Source organism: Erpetoichthys calabaricus, chromosome 1 (genome assembly GCF_900747795.2).
Source record: "Erpetoichthys calabaricus chromosome 1, fErpCal1.3, whole genome shotgun sequence".
In the NCBI taxonomy this organism is placed as follows: domain Eukaryota; kingdom Metazoa; phylum Chordata; class Cladistia; order Polypteriformes; family Polypteridae; genus Erpetoichthys; species Erpetoichthys calabaricus.
This window is the reverse complement of record NC_041394.2, coordinates 142,481,861-142,506,217: the sequence shown is the minus strand read 5'-3', so window position 1 is coordinate 142,506,217 and position 24,357 is coordinate 142,481,861. Positions and strand designations below refer to the sequence as shown.

At 42.9% G+C, this 24,357-nt stretch overlaps 1 protein-coding gene across 2 annotated transcripts in view; it reads left to right on the top strand.

Moving 5' to 3' along the window:
- The window catches only part of ppp2r2ab (protein phosphatase 2, regulatory subunit B, alpha b), a 229,745-nt gene that overhangs the window by 125,002 nt on the left and 80,386 nt on the right, over positions 1-24,357 (top strand). For both annotated transcript variants that reach the window (XM_051923506.1, XM_051923509.1), the window contains exon 5: positions 5,151-5,263. In XM_051923506.1, coding sequence (XP_051779466.1) covers positions 5,151-5,263 — 113 coding nt within the window. The remainder of the gene's footprint in view (positions 1-5,150; positions 5,264-24,357) is intronic.

Genomic DNA, 24,357 nt, shown 5'->3' with positions numbered 1-24,357 from the left:
AATTTTTTTCCTGCCTTATTGAATCAGAGTTCGGGGTAAGCTAATAGAACACTGCCCTGCTGGCCACAAGTACTAGAGCCACGATGATAAAGGAAAATATAGGTGACCTGTTAAGTGAATATTCTAGTTTTGTGTGAAAGGGTAAACTTTGAGTAGCAATTTATTTTGTAATACTAAATTATTGTATTATAACTGCACATCTATTATTCTGTCTTCTACAATGTATATTTACTATAAGCTGTCCTTTTTATTAGTCTTTTACATGATTCAGGAGAAAGCATTAAAATTTAACAGAACTGACTTGTATCCGGCATTCTTCAAAAGAATATTGACTCTAAGATTTGTAATTGCAATTTTTTTTGTTGTATTGAAGTTGAATTATTGTCATTTAATATTAATGCAAGTTGGTTTATTATTGCATGTACTGTATGGGCAAATGTTATTCTTTAGAATTTAAATTGGCTCTAGGATTGCATTAAAAATATGAATATATATTATGAGTTTACCAAGTGGTATACATCTGATTATGCTATAAAGTAAATATGGCTTGAGCTTAATTGTGGTTCATTCTAAAATTTATATGAGTGCTCGAGTGAATAATTTAAAGACAACATTGGGTACGAAGTTGCACAAGGAAAACCAAAACTTTCTTAAAAGAATTTTTGTTAAAGATGCACATTTATTAAATTATTGTTTTACAATTTAATGTAATAAATGCCCATATAAAACCCATCTTTACTTCAGTAAGCAAAATAAAACTGATTTGTGTTGATTTTCACTCAGTTTTCTTTTTTTTTAAAATATTGTGTATTTATTAATGTGAGCTTTTTAACTTTTTTTTTTTGTATTTTATTTTGTTGCTCTTTCGTGTGGAGTAGGTGTGCCTTATCTACTACTGTTGAATATCCCAGTAGGGGGAGACACAGTGAAAGACCACACTCACTAGTACCAAACTTCAGGTTATCACTGCGACACTAACTGCAGTTATGTACTTGATCAAACTCATAACTGCATTTATATGATTTATTATTCTGTAGTGCATTTATATGTAAAAATATTCTGTGTGTTGTTTAAATATAAATGTATTGTTGCTTTTAGAGAAAGCCTTATACTTTCTCATTATTATGATATCTACTTTTACTTTTAGTACTTTTGAAAGCAGATTCTCTTTTTACTTTTACGTAAGTAGTTTTAATTGAAATGCCGCTTTCTTCAGTAAAAGTAAACGTTTGAAGAAGTACTTCGAGTTTTACTCAAGTATCATTTCTGAATACTTTTCACAAGTCTGGTAGTTAGCAATTGAAGAATTGTAACACCATATAAATTAACAAAGAAGAAAAAGTGAGAAAAATGTAATATTTCAGTAAGCAGTAGAGTTTTCCAAAATGGAATACTGTACTCTTGCTGCCCCAGTTACCAGATACCTCTCCTTATAATACAGAATATTCGGCTCTTTGGAAACTTCAGGGTTAGTGTTGTAATCTCATAAATGATAGACACAATGGTCAGTTATTAGTTGATTTTACAACTGTTGGTCACAGTGTACAAAACATGTAAGTTTACTGAGATGTTTGAGTTTTTCTGTAAAATTTTACTTTGAAAGTGTTTCCTTGTGTTTTATATTTTACTGTTGTCTGGAGTATGAAACTGTCCTTTCATCACAAATGTCACATATTTAGATTGTTTCCAGAAAGTATTATAAATCATGTTACATTGACATTTCCTTGGTGTTTCTCTAGCATTAGAAATATAAAACTTGCACTCGCCCCTTTTTTTTTTTGCCTGCTCCATTTACAGCATTGTGTTCTTCAAGAGGCAGCATCCCTGTTGTGTAACAGTACATACTAGGTATGCAGAGACCATGGCCCTACGTCTTGTACACATTGATAAAGTTACAGATTGCATTTTAATCATATAGTAAGAGAGAGTGTGGTGCATATTTTCATGAAGCTCATGCAGGAAATGTATTTTGTATAATTAAAAATTTTTATATACACTAACTAGATGACATCACAAAAAAATGAAAATTTTAATTTCACTACATGCATTTTACAAGGAAAAATACTTATTTATTGGCAAATTTCTGTTGTAAGGAGAAAATAACCAGTTTACATGCTATAGTGCTTTCACATAATCAACATAACTTGGGTCCATCCTGGCAGTAATATGATCAACGTGAGAAATCATAAAAACTCTAGTCACCTTCCTTTAAGGCATCCTTTTGCAAAATTGTATATAATAATAAATGTAGTTAACACTTTGTAGCATGTTACTTTAAATGTAAATTGATACTTCAAGCCAGCTTGGTAAAAATAAAACATCACTTAGCTTGTAGCTGCACTAAAGCATAAGAGATACTGCATAAATACAGACATGATGGAAAGAACAAATAATCCAGGATTTCAGATTGCACAGCAAAAATTTCTGGTACCCATTAGCATCCAAAAGTAGTGGTATAGTACTAAACTTAAAACAGGGTGGTAGGAGTTAGTCATTCTATGGTAAAAAAGGAAAAAATGTATACCTTAAAGGTACACTGGTTGTGTACATTTTTTTTTTTGTTAAACGTTCTGCAATGGATAATAGTGGAAAGGGATATGATAGAAAAAGTGGCAGGGAAAGGCAGAAGCAGGGGGGCGTCTTAACAGCATCATAGGTCCCCGGGCAAAGTAGTGTGCTGGAACCCCTGTTTTGATAGCAAAGCAGAAACATACATAGGTATCAGAAACATTATGGGCCCCTGTGGTCCTTGAGGCCCCGGCCAGTGCCCATAAGTTAAGGCGTCCCTTGGCAGAAGGCAACAGCTTTTCCAAGGTTAGGGACAATATAGCAGAATTGTGGCAAGGAAACAGGGGTACATTGTTATTAGGGAAATGGCAGACTATGGCAAGTCAGTGTGGTAAGGAAAATCTTTTGTTTCTTTCTTAAAATGGTTAAAAAAAAAATGTGGAAGAATATCAGAAACTGAACTGGCATTACAACTGAATTTTATACAACATTTTGTTATCCTCGCCTCAATGTTTCCATTTAAAACTTTCATTTAATTTTGTCCTGGATTCAATTGCTCACCCATTCAGTGCTTATGTGAAGTCTACAGCCTCTCTCCCATTGCGCAAGATTGGATGTTATTGCTGTTTTCAGTGTTAGCCATTATGAATGTAATGAGAAGTGAAGCAAAATGAAAAAGGGGCTTTAGTTTCCTCGAAAGCTTACATATTGTAATCTTTTTTAGTTATTCAATAAAAGGTGTTATTTTGTTTGACTTCTCAATACACTTAGGTTAGATTCTTTAAAATACAATTTCTAACCCTTCCACAGATTTTATACTAACAAACTTTAAATTTGGCATATCGTTTAAGACCTCTACTTTGTGCAGGGCAAAGATAATCTTTTTCAATAATGGTCACAGGCAGATTATTTCACTCTTAATTGTTTGTATCGGAATTCCAGTGGGTCACAAGTTTAACATGCAGTTGGTTAACTGTACCTTTAAACAACTTGGAAAATTACAGAATATGATGTTAAGCCTTTAGGACATTAGACGAATAGCTGCTGATATCCAATTAGCCTAATTGGAGTCAACATGTATGTTAAGGCCTACCATCAAACTCGCTGCCTCTTTGCTTGACATTATGGGGAAATCAAAAGAAATCAGCCAAAACCTCAGAAAAAAAATTGTGGAGCCTCCTCAAGTGTGGTAACAATTTCCAAATGCCTAAAGGTTCCAAGTTCATCTATGCAAACAATAACACACAAGTATAAACACCATGGGACCCCACAGCCATCATACCACTCAGGAAGGAACCACATTCTGTTTCCTAGAGAAGAATGTGCTTTGGCATGAAAAGTGCAAATCAGTCCCAGAGCAACAGCAAAGGATCTTGTGAAGATGCTGGAGGAAACAGGCAGACATGTATTTATATGAACAGTAAAATGAGTCCTATATCAACATAACTTGAAAGGCTGCTCAGCAAGGTAGAAGCCACTGCTCCAAAGCTGCCATAAAACAAGCCAGACTACAGTCTGCAATGGCACATGGGGACAAAGAGCTTACCTGCTGGAGAAATGTCCTCTGATCTGATGAATCCAAGATTGAACTGTTTGGCCATAATGACCATTGTTATGTTTGGAGGAAAAAGAGTGAGGCTTGTAAGCCAAAGAACACTATACCAACCGTTAAGCATGGGGTTAGGAGCCTGATGTTGTGGATGTGTGACTTGCCTCAGGAGGGACTGGTGCACTTGACAAAATAGAAGGCATCTTGAGAAAGGAAAATTGTGTTGATATACTGCAGCAAAATCTCAAGAGCTGGGCAAGGAAATTGATGCTCAGTCGCAAGTGGGTCTGCCAAATGGACAGTGACCCTAAGCATACCTCCAAAATTTGGCAAAATGGCTTAAGGACAACAAGGTCAAGGTATTGGAGTGGCCCTCAAATTCCCTGACCTCAATCGGATTGAAAATTTGTAGGTAGAGCTGAAAAAGTGTCTGCAAGCAAGGAGGCCTGTGAACTAGTCCCAGTTACACCAGTTCTGTCTAGGTGAATGGGCCGTAATTCCAGCCACTTATTGTAAGAACCTTGTGAAGGGCGACCCAAAACATTTGTCTCAAGTTAAATGTTTTAAAGGCAATGCTACCAAATATTAGCAAAGTATATGTAAACTTGTGGACCTAATGGAATTGTAATACGGTAAAAAAAAAACATGAAATACTGTCTGTATATTGTTGGAAAAATATACTATTGTCTTGCACAAAGTAGATGTCTTACTTTTTTGTATAAAATCTGTGGAGGGATTATAAAGCGAGTTTTAAAGAATTCACCCTAAGTTTATAGCAACTTCTGACGTCACATTTGTGTGATTCTGCTGCTGTTTTTTCACTCTATTATTTAACAATTTGCATGGATAAGTTTTGGTTTCTGTTTGTTTCACTTTTTATGCATTGTGTTTCATAGTGTGTAGAGTATTAATTTTGTTTTGTCAAAGCAAATATTACAGTAAAAGTTAAAGAAATGCAGTGCATCTGCATAGAACATATTACAAGTGAAATAGAACAGTTTATTAAAGTGGGCAAAGATTAAGGTATATTTTAGGAGCTGTAAAATTTGATAATATAATGAGCCTAGATGTACTATCATTATTTACTTTTCAGATAAAACCATAAAACTGTGGAAGATCAGTGAACGGAAGAAAATGCCAGAAGGTTACAATCTTAAAGAGGAGGATGGACGGTACAGAGACCCCTCTACAGTCACTACATTACGGGTAAGGCAAGTTATTAGAGCTGGTGAAAAGTACCTTTAGCTAATATTTACCTGTCATTGCAGTAACTTTAACTGGAGATTCATAAGTACATATGACTTAGTTCCATCCATCCATCCATCCATCCTCTTCCGCTTATCCGAGGTCGGGTCGCGGGGGCAGCAACTTGACCAGAGATACCCAGACTTCCCACTCCCCGGCCACTTCTTCTAGCTCTTCCGGGAGAATCCCGAGGCGTTCCCAGGACAGCCGGGAGACATAGTCCCTCCAGCGTGTCCTGGGTCTTCCCAGGAGCCTCCTCCTGGTTGGATGTGCCTGGAACACCTCACCAGGGAGGCGTCCAGGAGGCATCCTGATCAGATGCGGGAGCCACCTCATCTGACTCTTCTCGATGCGGAGGAGCAGCGGCTCTACTCTGAGCCCCTCCTGGATGACTGAGCTTCTCACCCTATCTTTAAGAGAAAGCCCAGACACCCTGCGGAGGAAACTCATTTCAGCCGCTTGTATTCGCGATCTCGTTCTTTCGGTCACTACCCATAGCTCATGACCATAGGTGAGGGTAGGAACATAGATCGACTGGTAAATTGAGAGCTTTGCCTTACGGCTCAGCTCCTTTTTCACCACGACAGACCGATACAGAACCCTCATCACTGCGGATGCCGCACTGATCCGCCTGTCGATCTCAAGCTCCATTCTTCCCTCACTCGTGAACAGGACCCCGAGATACTTGAACTCCTCTTCTTGAGGCAGGATCTCGCTCCCAACCCCGAGAGGGCACTCCACCCTTTTCCGGCTGAGGACCATGGCCTCGGATTTGGAGGTGCTGATTCCCATCCCAGCCACTTCACACTCAGCTGTGAACCGATTCAGAGAGAGCTAAAGATCACGGCCTGATGAAGCAAACAGGACAACATCATCTGCAAAAAGCAGTGACCCAATCCTGAGTACACCAAACCGGACCCCCTCAACACCCTGGCTGCGCCTAGAAATTCTGTCCATAAAAGTTCTGAACAGAATCGGTGACAAAGGGCAGCCCTGGCGGAGTCCAACTCTCACTGGAAACGGGTTCGACTTACTGCCGGCAATGTGGACCAAGCTCTGACACCGGTTGTACCGGGACCGAACAGCCCTTATCAGGGGGTCCGGTACCCCATACTCCCGGAGCACCCCCCACAGGATTCCTTGAGGGACATGGTTGAACGCCTTTTCCAAGTCCACAAAACACATGTAGACTGGTTGGGCAAACTCCCATGCACCCTCCAGGACTCTGCTAAGGGTGTAGAGCTGGTCCACTGTTCCGCGACCAGGATGAAAACCACACTGTTCCTCCTGAATCCGAGGTTCAACTATCCGAAGGACCCTCCTCTCCAGAACCCCCGAACAGACTTTTCCAGGGAGGCTGAGGAGTGTGATCCCTCTGTAATTGGAACACACCCTCCGGTCCCCTTTCTTAAAGAGGGGGACCACCACCCCGTTCTGCCAATCCAGAGGCACTGTCCCTGATGTCCATGCGATATTGCAGAGACGTGTCAACCAAGACAGCCCTACAACATCCAGAGCCTTGAGGAACTCCGGGCGTATCTCATCCACCCCCGGGGCCCTGCCACCAAGGAGTTTTTTGACCACCTCGGTGACCTCAGCCCCAGAGATGGGGGAGCCCACCTCCGAGTCCCCAGGCTCTGCTTCCTCATTGGAAGGCATGTTAGTGGGATTGAGGAGGTCTTCAAAGTACTCCCCCCACCGACCCACAACGTCCCGAGTCGAGGTCAGCAGTGCACCATCCCCACCATATACAGTGTTGACACTGCACTGTTTCCCCCTCCTGAGACGCCGGACGGTGGACCAGAATCTCCTCGAAGCCATCCGAAAGTCGTTCTCCATGGCCTCCCCAAACTCCTCCCATGCCCGAGTTTTTGCCTCAGCAACCACCGAAGCCGCATTCCGCTTGGTCTGCCGGTACCTATTAGCTGCCTCCAGAGTCCCACAGGACAAAAGGGACCGGTAGGACTCCTTCTTCAGCTTGACAGCATCCCTCACCGCCGGCGTCCACCAACGGGTTCGGGGATTGCCGCCACAACAGGCACCGATCACCTTATGGCCACAGCTCCGGTCAGCCGCCTCAACAATAGAGGCACGGAACATGGCCCATTCGTACTCAATGTCCCCCACTTCCCTCGGGACATGGTCGAAGTTCTGCTGGAGGTGGGAGTTGAAGCTACTTCTGACAGGGGGCTCTGCCAGACGTTCCCAGCAGACCCTCACAACACGTTTGGACCTACCAGGCCTGACCGCCATCCTCCCCCACCATCGAAGCCAACTCACCACCAGGTGGTGATCAGTTGATAGCTCCGCCCCTCTCTTCACCCGAGTGTCCAAGACATGTGGCCGCAAGTCCAACGACATGACCACAAAGTCGATCATCAAACTGAGGCCTAGGGTGTCTTGGTGCCAAGTGCACATATGAACACCCCTATGCTTGAACATGGTGTTTGTTATGGACAATCCATGACAAGCACAGAAGTCCAATAACAAAACACCACTCGGGTTCAGATCGGCGGGGGCCATTCCTCCCAATCACACCCTTCCAGGTTTCACTGTCATTGCCCACGTGAGCATTGAAGTCTCCCAGCAGTACGAGGGAGTCCCCAGAAGGTATGCCCTCTAGCCACCCCCTCTAGGGACTCCAAAAAGGGTGGGTACTCCGAACTGCTGTTCGGTGCATATGCACAAACAACAGTTAGGACCCGTCCCCCCCACCCGAAGGCAGAGGGAGGCTACCCTCTCGTCAACCGGGGTAAACCCCATTGTACAGGCTCCAAGTCGGGGGGCAATAAGTATGCCCACACCCACTCGGTGCCTGTCACCGGGGGCAACTCCAGAGTGGTACAGAGTCCAGCCCCTCTCAAGGAGATTGGTTCCAGAGTCCAAGCTGTGTGTCAAGGTGAGCCCGACTATATCTAGCCAGAACCTCTCAACCTCGCGCACTAGCTCAGGCTCCTTCCCCTTCAGAGAGGTGACATTCCACGTCCCAAGAGCCAGCTTCTGTAGCCGAGGATCGGACCGCCAAGGTCCCCGCTTTCGGCCACCACCCAACTCACACTGCACCCGACCTCCTTGGCCCCTCCCATAGGTGGTGAGCCCATGGGAAGGGGGACCCACGTTGCCTCTTCGGGCTGTGCCCGGCCGAGCCCCATGGGTGCAAGCCTCGCCACCAGGCACTCACCATCGAGCCATATGACTTAGTTTGTAGTCAAATCTGTTTTGGTCACGGTGATTGAAATGTGGCAGATATATTTTCCTGTTTAGACTCACACGATCAAGATGTGTTGCACACACACACACACACATATATATATATATATAAAATAATAGAGAGTTTGTGTGTTTATTTTTTAGTTTGTAGACAGTAATTATGACATGCTATATTTTTTATTTTCATAATTTCTTCCAAGAAAATGAATGAGGACTGTTTGGTAAACTGAATAGACCTTAGTTAACTGGGACTGATGCTGAACATTTCACTTTCATATATGGTATAGTGCTTGTGTTACTGATTAAAACAATGAAAAATCTTTAAGAATTTTTTATTGGAATTTCTATCTGTTATCTTTTCACTCTTTGACTAGTAAATTCAAAACATTTATTTCTGTTCTGCTTTGCTAAACGCTAATCCATTCTGAGTTATTGTGTGGTAGACTATGTAGAGAACAAAAGCACATCTTGGGTGACATCTAGTGGTACTGAGTATTAGAAATTCAGTTTACTGTTTTCTCAAAGATTAATTTTTCCTTCACATTTTCATTGTTGTAGGATTATTTGATAATGTGTATTATATCTAATTATTGTCCAAATGAAGGTTACTCAAGTAGGAGTATTACTATATAGACAATAGCATCTTACATGAAAACTACTTCAGTGGAAAGTAAAAAAACAAACTTGGAAAGCAAACCTATAAGTTCATACACTACTTTTCTTATAATTCATACTATCTTTGCCATGAATACATGACTAAGCACATAAATACTACATTTTTCGAGGAGCTAGTGACTGTGTTTGTGTGTGACTTGTTCTCCTGTTCCTTTGCTATTGTCAGCGTGTCTCCAGTGTTGACCATATACACGTGTACTGTTTTGTTAACACTTAGGCTTTTTGTGTTTATACATTTCAAAACACTGTGGTGAACTGCTGGTGGAAACAACTAACCTGGCTCAGAGGAGAGTGCTTTGCTGCGTGAGCTAAATTAAGAGCTCCATCTCAGCTGTCAGCCGTACAAACCCTGTCTCTAATCACTGTGAGTGGTGTGCTTTCCTGGTGACGTAAGATAATCTCTTTTTGTGTTTAGCCTCCACCTGCTCAGCACAGCAGTGCCACTACACTCCACAGTGCATATCCCACCCTTATTGCCAACTGATCTGCTGTGGACTTGTACTACAAAGCATTTGTTTTCAAAGATTTATGCTGTGATGAGCTGTGAACTACCAGTCTCTGGCTCTGAGGCAAGCAATTTGCAGTGTGAGCTAAATGCAGAGCTCCATCTGTCAGCCATACAGAGCCTGTCTCTGATCCATGTGACATCAGCTGATCTCTGTCTCTCTCTCTCTCTCTGTCTCTCTCTCTCATTGTGTTTGCCCCCACTTGCTCTGTGCAGCATCGGCAGTACAATGGCCATCTGTTTTATCTTGAGCTTTCAGCTATCCAAGGTAACATCAAGACCACATTATCTTAGAAAGTTGGGTTTCTTTACTAATTATATTAGTAAATACAGGCAGTCCTCAGGTTACGTACAAGATAGGGACTGTAGGTTTGTTCTTAAGTTGAATTTGTATGTAAGTCGGAACAGGTACATTATTTTAATAAATGCTATTGTTGACTGACTGTAACCAAGTGCTCTGCCAATGAATGATGGAGTTTCACCTCTCTCTGACCTTTTTATTATTTCTACTTTATTTTCCATGGTGATAGTTTTTATCTTCTTTACTGTATCACCATCACTTGCATCAGATTTGTGTTTCAGAGACATTGTTGAAGGGTGAAGATAAAAGGTTAAGATGAGCTCTTCTGCACAAGACTGTATACGCTATCACAACAGGAAGGCACCCCTTGTCAGCATGTCTGGTGTACTGACAAGAGGCAACTTCCTGCTATGTATGTAACAGTACAAACAGACATGCTATTGAGAAGGAAAGGGGGCGGCGAGGGACGGTTCACCACCCGCCCACCACACAGTCGTCTCCACTTGCATACAGTATGCTGGCTGCAGCGTCCACCCACCGAGAACGAACAGGGTGCGGCCAAAGGCGGGTAGTGAATCGCCTACCTCCGCCCCCATTCAATAGGCAGCCACCCGAGTCACACTACTATGCTGCCCCCCGCCGCCCCATTCACCCTCAACGGCCTCCGTTCAGCCACAACCAGATCACTGCTTGCAGCATCACCAGCTGCCCACCGGTGGCCATTCGAGGGACACTGCAAGGCTGTGTGGTGGGCAGGCAGTGAAACGCCCCCATCCAGCCTCTGTCCAGTCAGGAGCAATAGCTGCAGCAGTGTGGTGGGCAGGCAGCGAACTGCCCTATCAAGCCTCCGTCCTGCATACGAGTGATAGCTGTGGCCCCAGTGACTATGGACCCTGGGTCACCGCTTGCCGCGCACGTAGCCGCCCACTAAGAATGAATAGGGTGTGGCCCCCAATACCCCATTCATCAAACGGAGCTGCCCGAGAGACACTACATTACACTGCGCAAGCAGCGAAACAGCCACTGCCTCAGATCGAAGATGGCAGATCAGCAGTTACTGAGGCACCTGTGTCGCGTCCCACAGACAGATGAAGGAGCAGCTGCGGCCCTGTTCGTAAGTCGTATATCGGATGTCCGTAACTTGGACTACCTGTATTCTCAAATATCCATGCTTTGTAGGTATAAGAAGAATTTACATAGCAATAAAATCTTGTTTATTGAAAGACATATTAACAAATATATTGTATATGCAGACTTAGAAATAGTAACCCTGCAATTTTCTTTGACATTAATAGAGTATCTACCAATCCATTTGTCTTAAACAAAGCACACCACAGTTTTATTAATTTTGAGTAATTGTTATTGTACACTTCTAGCAAAAGGGGCCCATCTTTAGTTACAGAACACATTGTACTCCCACTGGAATGAGAATTAAAGTTATGGAAGCAGACCACCATTTTCTTGATTGAAGTATATAATGATCATAATTACATGATTTCAATGATGTCGCTATGATGTTTTTTTTTTTTAATTTTGTTTAAAAATTGTTTTCACATGTACACTCGGTAGGAAACCTTACATGCAAAATTGCACCTATCACTTTTTATATTGAATGTTAAAAATCAAATAATAACATTCCCAAATTACAAACATAAAACTGATACTACAGAAGAATTCAGTTGCAGCTGTTTAGTTGCAGCTTTATTCTAGATTTCAACTTATGAAAATTTATTTTCAAACAAAAATACAAATAAATAGCACTACAGCTACTCTCATTCCCCAGAATAAGATGCATATTGTCACGCTTGGGTCACAGAATTGCACAGAAAACAGAGGAGGTTGAAGAGACTGGAATTTTATTAAAACACTGCAAACAAACATTTGTCTCTTTAAAAGGTTTTAAACGTGCTCCTTGACAGGATAGAGTTGACACTTCCATTTCTCAATTAAAAGTAAGCACAGGTATCTTCTTCTTGGAAGGAGTATGTGTCAGGAGCAGGAAAAGTCTGAGAGAGAGAATGAGAAGCAAAACAATCAATTCCAAACTGACAGAAGCCCGTACAAGCTTTTTAAGTAAGCAGAGTACCGCGCGAGAGGCATATTACACGACAGAGCCGCCAGAAAGGTAAGGAGGAAAGTAGTCTGTCAACGTTTTTCAGGGGTTTTCCCAGCAGCGTCTATTCTCTGGAGGTGCGATCAGCTCCGCAGCTCATACAGCTTTATTCACGTTTTCGTGAATCAAGCAACTCTCTAGACCAGGATCAAACAGATGTGACAGGACATCAGCATTGACATGCTCAGAGCCAGGTCGATGCCTGACTGTAAAACTGTAAGGTTGTAAGCCCAAGAACCATCTCATGAGACGAGAGTTTGTATCTTTTTGACGGTATAACCATTGAAGTGGAGCATGATCAGTTACTAATGTGAAATTTCGACCCCATAAGTAATAACGTAGCGCTTCTACAGCCCATTTAATCGCCAAACATTCTTTCTCAATAGTTGAATAATTACATTCCCTGGGGAGCAATTTCCTACTCAAGTATGTGATAGGGTGCTCTTCTCCATCAAAAACCTGGGACAGGATGGCGCCTACACCGAATGCACTTGCGTCCGTCTGTAGTACAAAATCCTTAGAGAAATCGGGATTCTGCAAAACCGGATAAGAAGACAAAGCTGTTTTCAAATCTGAAAAGGAACGTTTGCAAATTTCTGTCCATAAAATAGGGCGTTTTTTTCTTCCTTTAGTAAGCTCTGAAAGAGGGGCATCCCTATTTGCAAAGTCAGGGATGAATCTTCTGTAATAACCCGCAAGCCCCAGAAAAGCACATACCTGTTTCTGCATTTTAGGCTGGGGGTAAGCAAGCATCACTTCCACTTTTCTCAACTGTGGACGAAGTAAACCCCAGCCCATGGAGTAACCTAAATGAGTCTCAGACATACCCAGTTTACATTTCTTAGGGTTAGCAGTCAAGGACAGCCTGAAGACGTTCTAAATGCAAATGCCAATCATTGCTGAAAATCACCACATCATCAAGATATACCCCAGAATATTCAGAGTGAGGACACAATATCTGATCCATCATGCCCTGGAAAGTTAGATGTGCCCCATGAAGACCAAACAGGAGTCTCGTAAATTCATAAAGTCCGTCAGGAGTTGAAAATGCTGTTTTTTCACAACTGTCTGTCTCTACAGGCACCTGCCAATAACCCTTTGTGAGATCTAACATGGAGATATAGGTCGCCTGACCCAGTTTTTCCAACAGCTCATCAACACGGGGCATTGGATAAGCATCAAATTTAGAGACCTTATTCAAGCGCCTAAAATCGATGTAGAAGCAAACCGAACCGTCTTGCTTTGGGACTAATACGACCGGACTACACCAGTCACTTTTACTTTCACGAATTACACCTAATGCCGGCATCTTCTTGACTTCTTCGCGCACAATATTTCTTCGTGCTTCCGGGATTCTAAACGGCCACATCTGTACCCAGACACCGGGTTCAGTAGTGATTTTATGTTCTGCTAGGTTAGTGATGCCTGGCAAGTCTGAAAAGACATCAGTGTTCCGTTCAATCAAAGTTAATAAATCTGTCTTTTGTGAGCCAGTCAGATCATTACCAATGGCAACATCGGTTTGTGAGACAGCAGCTAAGGAAGTGTAAATACCCTGCCGATCATACCATTCAATCAAGAGATTAACGTGTAAAATCTGGAATGGTTTGCGCCGGCCTGGTATTCTAACTTTCTAACTCACTGGTCCCATACGCTCCTCAATAATGGCAGGGCCCTGCCATTTAGCTTGGAATTTGTGCGGGTCAGACGGGACCAGTACCAAAACACGATCGCCAGGTTTGAATTCGCGAAGCTTACTGCGCCTATCGTAAAGATGCTTCTGTGTTTCCTGTTTGCGTTGTTGATGCTCCACAGCAATAGAAGAAAGCTTAGAAATTCTATCTTGTAACGAAACTACCCAATCTGCAAAGTATGGCCCAAGAGCTGTTGACTCGTTTCCTATCCATTCCTCCCATACAACATCCAGGATGCCTCTTGGGCGCCTGCCAAATAACAGCTCGAACGGACTCAAGCCAGTGGGCCCTTGCAGCGATTCCTGCACCGTGAACATAACAAAAGACAGGACAGAGTCCCAGGATGTAGGATCATTATGAGCAACTCGTCTGATCATTTGTTTTAAAAGTCTTGTTAAACCGTTCAGTCAAACCATTAGTCTGTGGATGGTAAACATTGGTACTCAATTTCTTAATAGCAAAGCTGTCACACAATTGTTTCATCACGCGAGAAGTAAAAGGTGTGCCTTGATCAGTCAAAATTTCCCTAGGGATGCCAATATGAGTAAAAATCCCGCACAGAGCTTTGGCTACAGCGGAGGAGTTGGCCTTTTTCAAAGTAGCCACCTCTGGATATTGTGTTGCATAGTCAACCAACACCAGCATATATTGATACCCACTTTTAGTCTTAGGCAAAGGGCCTACAATATCTAATCCCACCCTCTGAAATGGGATTTCAAAATAGGCATTGGGCAAAGGGGAGCCCAAGGAGACTTATAAGTGGAGACAATCTGACAGTCAGGACATGAAGTACAGAACTGTTCAACATCTTTTCCCGTATTCAACCAATAAAATCGATTTGATAAGCGATCTCTGGTCTTATCAGCCCCCAGGTGCCCTCCCAAGATGTGAGAGTGGGCCAGCTGCAAAAGAATTTCCCAATGCACTTCAGGTACAACTAGTTGTTCAATAAATTCCCCCATTAAATGGTCTGAAATCACTCTGAAAAGACAACCGTCTTTTTCGAGAAAGTGTGGAGTTTTCAAGCCCCCGGTATCACGGTCTTGGTAATAGGAGTCACTAGCAGTGCGAGCCTGTTTAAATGCATATTCTAATGAGCCATCAGCATGCTGCAAGCGCACAAAATCCGACTGCTCGCTAGTACAGTGGAACCTCGGTTCATGACCATAATTCGTTCCAAACCTCTGGTCGTAAACTGATTTGGTCGTGAACCGAAGCAATTTCCCCCATAGGATTGTATGTAAATACAATTAATCCGTTCCAGACCGTACGAACTGTATGTAAATATATATTTTTAAAGATTTTTAAGCACAAATATAGTTAATTACACCATAGAATGCACCGTGTAATAGTAAACTAATGTAAAAACATTGAATAACACTGACACAAACACCCAGGCTCCCTGTTCAGCTGCACATGCAGGCTCTCTCTCTCTCAGCAGCATGCAAGCCCCTGTGGTGTTATGGGTCCACAGCTCTCCAGCAAAGGCCAGTTTAGTTTTAAATAAATAATCGCTGCGCTCGCGGCTTAGCGAGGCGGCGTGGTAGCTGTAGCGAGCCGCAGGGCGATCTGCGGTGTGGGCGTTTTTCACCTAACTGCACAGGTGAGAGACTGCCCACATCCGTGATTGTTCCTGTGGCTAATGGGCTGCAGCTGCTATGTCCTCTCCACATATATAGAGAAGCGCGAGCCGGTTAAGGAGGAGAAGAACAAAAAGAAGAAAGAAAGAGAAGTAAAAGGAAGGAAAGAGAGAACGGGAGGTAGCAGGAAGCAGGTGGAGAAAGCCGTTGTGAGGAAGGAGAGCGAGCGAGCGAGCGAGAGCAGGTTCGTATTAGAGAAAGCAGGCAGCTGGGAAGAGAGCCCACGTGGGGAGTGTTTGGCCGACACTCAGTGGGGCTGAGAAAGCGGTCGCTCCAGCTGAGCGACTAAGTAGCTGGAGTGACCAGTGGAGGAATCGACTTGACCGTAGAAGGCAGCAGGAGTTGATGAGGCTTTGGACTGGTGTAGCCTCAGTGTGAGCGCCTTGGCCGCTGAGGAATGATCCAAAGTCTTGGTCTGGTTGGGAGCCTGACGAAGCCAAGGAGCGGAGGGCTACCAGACTAGGTTGAAGGGCAGGTGATCTTGCAGGTAGGCGACTCTCCTGTAGAGCAGACCAGATGGGCGTAGCAGGGGAGCCGCCATGGAAGCAGAAGACACCGGGCTTGTGGTTTTAACATTACTTCCTGTGACATTTTACCTCGTGGTTTTTAGAAGAGTTTTTCTATTTATTGATTTTAACCTTCACGTTTCATTTTATGGATTATTTATTTAATGAAGACATTTGAATGAACTGCACAGCACTTTATTAGAACACTGATTGTTTTGATTGTTCTTTGAATAAAAGCACTTTGCACATTTAATACATCATCCCCTTGCTCAATTGTTTATTGCCTCACTATCTAGCTCATCGGTGACATTACCGACGGTGTTGGGTTCAAGGGCTCCCTAACAGCCGATGGGAGCATGTAGCGGAACCCGCATCGTCACAGCCCCCTCTCTGTAACATTGCAGCAGTTCGCGATATAGCCTTACAACCCGATCGCTGTATAAACACTTTTTTTTAAATGAGTTTTAAGCACAGGGGGAAAAAAAGGAACATTTGAACAAATCCGAACTTTATTTAAAAGCCAACCAAGAAAGTAACATTACAGGAGTTCACGCTAATAGCATTACAACCCGATCACTGTAAACACTCTTTTTAAATGAGTTTTAAGCACAGGGGAAAAACATGAACATTTGAAAAAAGAGAAAAGTAACATCGCAACACTTTCTTCTCACCACTCTTCACTTGCTTAGAAGCCATGGTTAACTGCAAAAGCACACGAAATACTGTAGAGCACAAAGAGTTAACAGGTAAAGCACACACGTCTGACTGAGAACAATGAACAGGGAGAGGCTGAACACGTGCTTAAATACAGTAATCGGCACGCACAAACCGAAAGGGAAACTGGCTTGTTCGTATACTGAGTGTGTGGTCGTGAACCGAGGCAAAAGTTTGGCGATCTTTTTGGTCATAAACCGAGTTGTACGTGTACCAAGACGTTCGTGAACCGAGGTTCCACTGTTCTCGGTTTGAGTTCCAAGGCATTTGTAATCTGGGAGGATGTAGAAGGGCCTCCCTGCCACTCTGGGAAATTGTGGAGGGTGTCTCCCTCAGTCTCACTGGAGAGATCGGGTTCAATATTTAATTGGGGTTCTGGTACAGTGTTTAATTGGGGCTCAAGATTATCCCCGACTGCCACTAGTTCTCCTTCTTCCCCCCCACCAAGTTCAACAGGCGACTCAATGACCGGTGCGCGACGTTCAGCAATTAGTCTAGGAAAAGGGGCATTTCTTCTGCCTATCAGTAAAGGCCAGGGGCAGGAGTCTGAAACAGCAGACCAAATTTTAAAGTGACGACCCTTATAAGTTAAAGGAAGAAGTAATGTCTGATAGTCTTTAACATCTCCATGTACACAACGTATCTTTACAGTCTCAGTGTTACTAAGGTATCCATCGTCAAGACAGTCCCTTCTGACAACACAAAGGTCACTGCCCGAGTCCAACAACGCTGATATCTCGCAGCCCCCCAACTTCACCGATATCAATAAGCCATCTTTTTTTTTTAGATGAATCGGGAATACGCGAGCAACAAACCTCCACCAAACCAACTTCCATCGATTGAGCTGGAGACAGGCGACATTCCTTTGCCAAGTGACCGGGTTGATCACACCGGAAACATCTTCGCTCAGCACCACTGCCGAAATATCCCCGGCGACGTCCTCAGCCACCTCCCGCGTCTCCAGGAACGGGCATCTCATTAATAACTGTATTCCCCGGAGGCCTTCCTGACGACATCTGATGATCAGGTCCTGAAGTTTGTCGATGTTCAGGTCTACGGTCAAGGTGATGAGAATGCCCTGGGCGGTCTCTTGGAGGTTGAAACGCAGCATATGGGGCACCAAATCCACCGTTTTTTCTCCAAGCGGTCTGAGAACCTTCTAAACGTTGAGATGTAATCATCAGTGATTCAATATTATGACGGAGAAACTCATCTTGGAGAAGTGCAGGTATCCTGGCCAGTACTATGTTCTACAACTCGCTCCATCTCGTCCCCCTCAAACCAACAATGTACTTTATGAATCAAATCTTGTATTTGCACCCGGATGGGACCGTCCATATTCAGTTTCTAGTCATAAAGTGCAAACCCTTTAGACAAAAAGGTCGTGGTCTTACACAAAAGAACTTGCTCCTTCAAAATATAATAATTGCCAAGCTTATCATTGGGTATATTTTGTAAGGAAAGTAAGGTATCGCCAGACAAAAAAGGGGTGACGATAACGGCCCAGCATCGTTTGTCCCATCCCAACAAAGTCACCACTTTTCTCAAAAGCCAAAAGAAACATCTCTGGGTCATTGGAAGGACCCATCTTCATCAGCACATTCTTAGCATTGTCTGGTAGCGGAGGAAGTGGAATGATATTTTTTGAGACGGAACATTCTGTTGGGGGATCGGATCATCCTCTGGATCCTAAGGTAGCGGAACATTCTGAGCGATTTGAAATATGTCCTCGGCATCCATCTGTGCAACCAATTCTTGCTACCACTTGTCACGCTTGGGTCACAGAATTGCACAGAAAACAGAGGAGGTTGAAGAGACTGGAATTTTATTCAAACACTACAAACAAACATTTGTCTCTTTAAAAGGTTTTAAACGTGCTCCTTGACAGGATAGAGTTGACACTTCCGTTTCTCAATTAAAAGTAAGCATAGGTATTTTCTTCTTCGAAGGAATATGTGTCAGGAGCAGGAAAAGTCTGAGAGAGAGAAGGAGAAGCAAAACAATCAATTCCAAACTGACAGAAGCCCGTACAAGCTTTTTAAGTAAGCAGAGTACCGCGCGAGAGGCATATTACGCGACAGAGCCTCCAAATATGTAAGAAAGAATGTGAAGGTAGTCTGTCAATGTTTTTCAGGGATTTTCCCAGCAGCGTCTGTATTCTCTGGAGGTGCGATCAGCTCTGCAGCTCACAAAATCTATAAAAAAACATTGTATTGCTAGACATGCACTATACTGATTGTCAGTTAATAAAAGACTACTGTGCATGGGTAATTATCATTATTATTATTAGATTGTTATTAAAAAGCTGTTGGCTACATTCATCTCAACTTATTATACTAGCAGATATCATCATTGAAGACACCTGTATATTTCAAATACTTGAACAAGCAAACAAATGACTTAATGTAAACACAATCATGGTAAATGTGGAGTTTGACGAAATGGTTGGGAACTTTGCCAGACACCGCAAGGATCAGCAAGATGGCAGTGCAGTCGAACACAGCTTCTTTTTACTGTCCAGTCTGGTACTTTGTTTGTTTGATTTTTTTTGATTGTCAATTTGTGTCATGCAAACATTGCATATAGCTGCCAGAATTTATTGAATATTGGATTACAGTATAAATTAAACACTATGAACCACCTTCAGTGGATATATAGCAGGGCTATTCAATTACAAATTCAGTTGGGCCAGATTGTCAAACCAAGAAGGTTAGCTGGGCCAGTCATTTTAGCGGCAAAGCAGCTCGTAATGACAAATTTTAAAACCAACACAAATTTATTGAAAAACATAAGGTTTATTCGTTGTTTCTCTTTTAACTTTGGTCAGTTTGCAGAGCAAAAGGTGCATACAAAAAGAGCTGAATTAACAGAATCTGAGGTAGCCCTATTTTTTCCACTTACAAAAGAAAAAAAACTGACCTAGGCTACATATCTGACCTATCTGATCACAAAGTGCATAAAACAAAATAGTGCACAGTAGTAGGCTATTAGAAATAACATTGTTTCCTTTTGAAACAAAATAAATAACTTGCACACATTTGACCCAGGAACATCTCAAAGTGCATAAAATAAAAAGTGCACAGTATTCACAACTATAACAACACTGAGGGAACATATTTTAAATCACCATGTGTGATTAGGCATGCCTCTGTTACGCATCCCACATTATATTGATGTATTGTAGGCTACAGTTACCCTGCTGACTTAGTGGGAGAAGTGACATTTTTTGTTTTGAACGAGAGCAGTGACTTTAGGCTCGTAAGTTGTCAATGCAATTCGAAGGCATTGGTGGAGAGTATGGTCAGTCAGGGAGCAACGAGAGTTGCTTTTTATGGAGTTCATGTGTGAAAAACTTGACTCACATGTATATGTTGATCCAAACATACTGAGCATGACGATCGCTACTTTCTTAATGTTAGGGAACTGATGTGCGTTGACATCAGTCCAAAACATTGCAGGCCTGTTAGTGGAAAGCTCCTGTGCCATGGTTACAGATGACTGCATGTCAACAAGTTCGAGTGTGAATTTCCCCTCGTCAATGGAAGGGACCAGTTTCTTAGCTCTGGCGGATAAGTCCCCTTCTAATGCAACAGTGAACAGGTCTCTGACAAAAACGGCCAACTCTGTGGGCAGATCAAGTCCATCCAATCGACCAGCAAAGTTATTTTTCAACACCGCAATGAAATCTGTCATCACATCCGTAATTTGTGCGGGGGATGAGATGCATTTGCGGAGTGTCGGAAAATGCAGCATTCGGCCTGTGCTCAAATCATTTGCAAAAAGGTCCAGTTTAACGTGGAATGCGCGCATCTGTTCCACAAGGTCGATGCCTTGTAGTCCCAAATTGAGATCGTTCAGGTGTTTGAATATGTCGCTCAGGAAGCAGGCATCGGCCATGAAGATGTCGTCCAGTATGCGACTCAAGTGCGTTTCTGCCTTTTTTTGCTGGCTGCCGCGGAGGAAAGTTATGATCTCTTCTCTGAGACCGCAGAAACGCTCCAGTGCTTTGCCTTTGGACAGCCACCTCACGTCATTATGCAAAAGAAGGTCGTGGTGCTCAGCAGACATTTCTGACAGCAGCATGCGGAATAAGCGGTGTTGGAGGCTTGATGTGGAGCGAATAAAATTAATTATAGCCATAACACTGTCCATTGTCGTTTTGAGTGCCCCGCTTAGTTTTGCGCACAACACCGCCTGATGCACAATGCAGTGTAAGGAGATCAACTGAGGTGCAACAGCGGACCAACGTGCTGCCAAACCATTCACTTTCCCTGTCATGGACGGAGCCCCATCTGTCACAAGCATGCACACACGCTTCATATCCAGACCACTGTCTTTAAAAAAGGCGGAAATTTTCCCAAAGACTATATCGCCAGTTGTGTGTCCTTCTAACGGCAGTAGGCCGAGCAGCTCCTCTTGGAAGCATTTGCCATCAAAAAAACGGACATATATGCACAACTGAGCAGTATCAGTTTTGTCTGTGGACTCATCTACTGCTATGGACATAGTATCAGGTTTCATCAGGTCTCCTAACAGCGTTTCATACACATCTGCAGCAAGAATTTCAACCCTACGAATGTTTGAAGTATCTGACAGGGGTACGTTTTTTATAACAGATACCATGCTCGTTTTAATTTTATCGTCATTTATCACCTCATCCACGACAGCCAGCAAGCAGTCCTTCACGGTTTCAGAGTCTGTGAATGGCCTTTTCTTTTTTGCCAGTATCCAGGAAACACGAAGGGATGCTGCAGTAGCTCTCTCTTGGGCTGTGAATGACCGCACCATGGTAGTACTGCTCCGGTTGTAAGATGCAATCAAACTCTGCACTTTTGCAGCCCTCTCTTGAGATCCCTCTGGAAAATTGGTGCGAAAAGTGTGGTGTTTCTCAACATGATGCCTCCGCACATTGTAATCTTTAAATACTCCAACGCACTCATTACAAATTAAACACATCGGTTTGGCGTTTGGATGTGGCGGTAAAATAAACAAGTATTTGTCAGTCCAGGCAGGGTTAAACTTACGGTTTTCATTGGCAATTTTACGTTTCAGTGTTGAGAAAGACATATTGATAGTAATCTAAGCTACTACCGGCACGCTCTGCATTGTTTGCGTGTTGCAGGCTACGTAATTTACGTAGGAATGCGCGTTTTTGGCGGGACCATAGACATAATAAATACTTTATATTTATATTAATATACTGTATATTTATATTAATATAATATATATATATTTATATTAAATTATATTAAATAACAATTTATGAATAATATATATTAATTTATTATCTATGGGCGGAACCATGGGCTGGGCCACTCGGAGGTTGATTCTGGGCCGCATGTGGCCCGCGGGCCGCCAATTGAATAGCCCTGATATATAGCATACTGGAAGATATAACGAGAGCACCAGGGATGTAGTGGATTATTATCAGTCCCAGTAAGCGGCGGAGATATATGAGGGAGAGTAAATAGAAGCGGAGATGACGATCAGGTTTACGGACTAGGATAAGAAAACAAACCCACAAACCTCCCTTATTTAGCATCTTTCTTGATTACTTATAAAATGGACAAGTTGGAGCTACAGTGCATCCGTAAAAGTATTCACAGCGCATCACTTTTGCCACATTTTGTTATGTTACAGCCTTATTCCAAAATGGATTAAATTCATTTTTTTCCTCAGAATTCTACACACAACACCCCATAATGACAACATGAAAAAAGTTTACTTGAGGTTTTCGCAAATTTATTAAAAATAAAGAAATCTGAGAAATCACATGTACATAAGTATTCACAGCCTTTGCTCAATACTTTGTCAGTACACCTTTGGCAGCAATTACAGCCTCAAGTCTTTTTGAATATGATGCCACAAGCTTGGCACACCTATCCTTGGCCATTTTCGCCCATTCCTCTTTGCAGCACTTCTCAAGCTCCATCAGGTTGGATGGGAAGCGTCAGTGCACAGCCATTTTAAGATCTCTCCAGATGTGTTCAATCGGATTCAAGTCTAGGCTCTGGCTGGGCCACTCAAGGACATTCAAGTGTTGTCCTGAGGCCACTCCTTTGATGTCTTGGCTGTATGCTTAGGGTCGTTGTCCTGCTGAAAGATGAACTGTCGCCTCAGTCTGAGGTCAAGAGCGCTCTGGAGCAGGTTTTCATCCAGGATGTCTCTGTACTTTGCTGCAGTCATCTTTCCCTTTATCCTGACTAGTCTCCCAGTCCCTGCTGCTGAAAAACATTCCCACAGCATGATGCTTGCCACCACCATGCTTCATTGTAGGAATGGTATTGGCCTGGTGATGAGCGGTGCCTGGTTTCCTCCAAACGCCACGCCTGGCATTCACACCAAAGAGTTCAATCTTTGTCTCATCAGACCAGAGAATTTTCTTTCTCATGGTCTGAGAGTCTTTCAGGTGCCTTTTGGCAAACTCCAGGCGGGCTGCCATGTTCCTTTTACTAAGGAGTGGCTTCTGTCTGGCCACTCTATCATACAGGCCTGATTGGTGGATTGCTGCAGAGATGGTTGCCCTTCTGGAAGGTTCTCCTCTCTCCACAGAGGACCTCTGGAGCGCTGACAGAGTGACAATCGGGTTCTTGGTCACCTCCCTGACTAAGGCCCTTCTCCACCGATCGCTCAGTTTAGATGGCCTGCCAGCTCTAGGAAGAGTTCTGGTAGTTTCGAACTTCTTCCACTTAAGGATGATGGAGGCCACTTTGCTCATTGGGACCTTCAAAGCAGCAGACATTTTTCTGTAACCTTCCCCAGATTTGTGCCTCGAGACAGTCCTGTCTAAGAGGTCTACAGACAATTCCTTTGACTTCATGCTTGGTTTGTGCTCTGACATGAACTGTCAACTGTGGGACCTTATATAGACAGGTGTGTGCCTTTCCAAATGTCCAATCAACTGAATTTACCACAGGTGGACTCCAATTAAGCTGCAGAAACATCTCAAGGATAATCAGGGGAAACGATGCACCTGAGCTCAGTTTTGAGCTTCATGGCAAAGGCTGTGAATACTTATGTACATGTGCTTTCTCAATTTTTTTATTTTTAATAAATTTGCAAAAATCTCAAGTAAACTTTTTTCACGTTGTCATTATGGGGTGTTGTGTGTAGAATTCTGAGGAAAAAAAATGAATTTAATCCATTTTGGAATAAGGCTGTAACATAACAATGTGGAAAAAGTGATGTGCTGTGAATACTTTCTGGATGCACTGTATATATTGCTGTAAATGGTTTTATCCAGAATTGTTGCATGATAATCATAAGAGACTTGGCCTTATCCACAAACCCCCGTAACTGCAAAACAACTACTGAACCGTACAATCTACCAGCAGGACAGGAACAAAAACTCTGGTAAGTACAGATGTGGTGCTTTATACATGTATGTGCACAACCACTTGTGTATCAACAGCAGAGTTATAGAGATTGTTCCCCTGAGTTAGCAGTTCATCAATCATTTGCAGAACGTTGTTGGGTAATTGTGTCTGCTGTTTACATTCCACTGGATGCAAATTAGTACAGCTCTTAAAATCCTTTATACTAAAGTAAATAAACAGCAGAAGGCTTATCCCGATGGAGCACATCATTCCTGGTGACTTTAATCAAGTATGTTTAAAGACTGTACTTTCTAATTTCCCCCAGTATGTGAAGTGCAAAACATGCTTATTAAACCACACCCCTCCCCTCAGTTAGGTCAG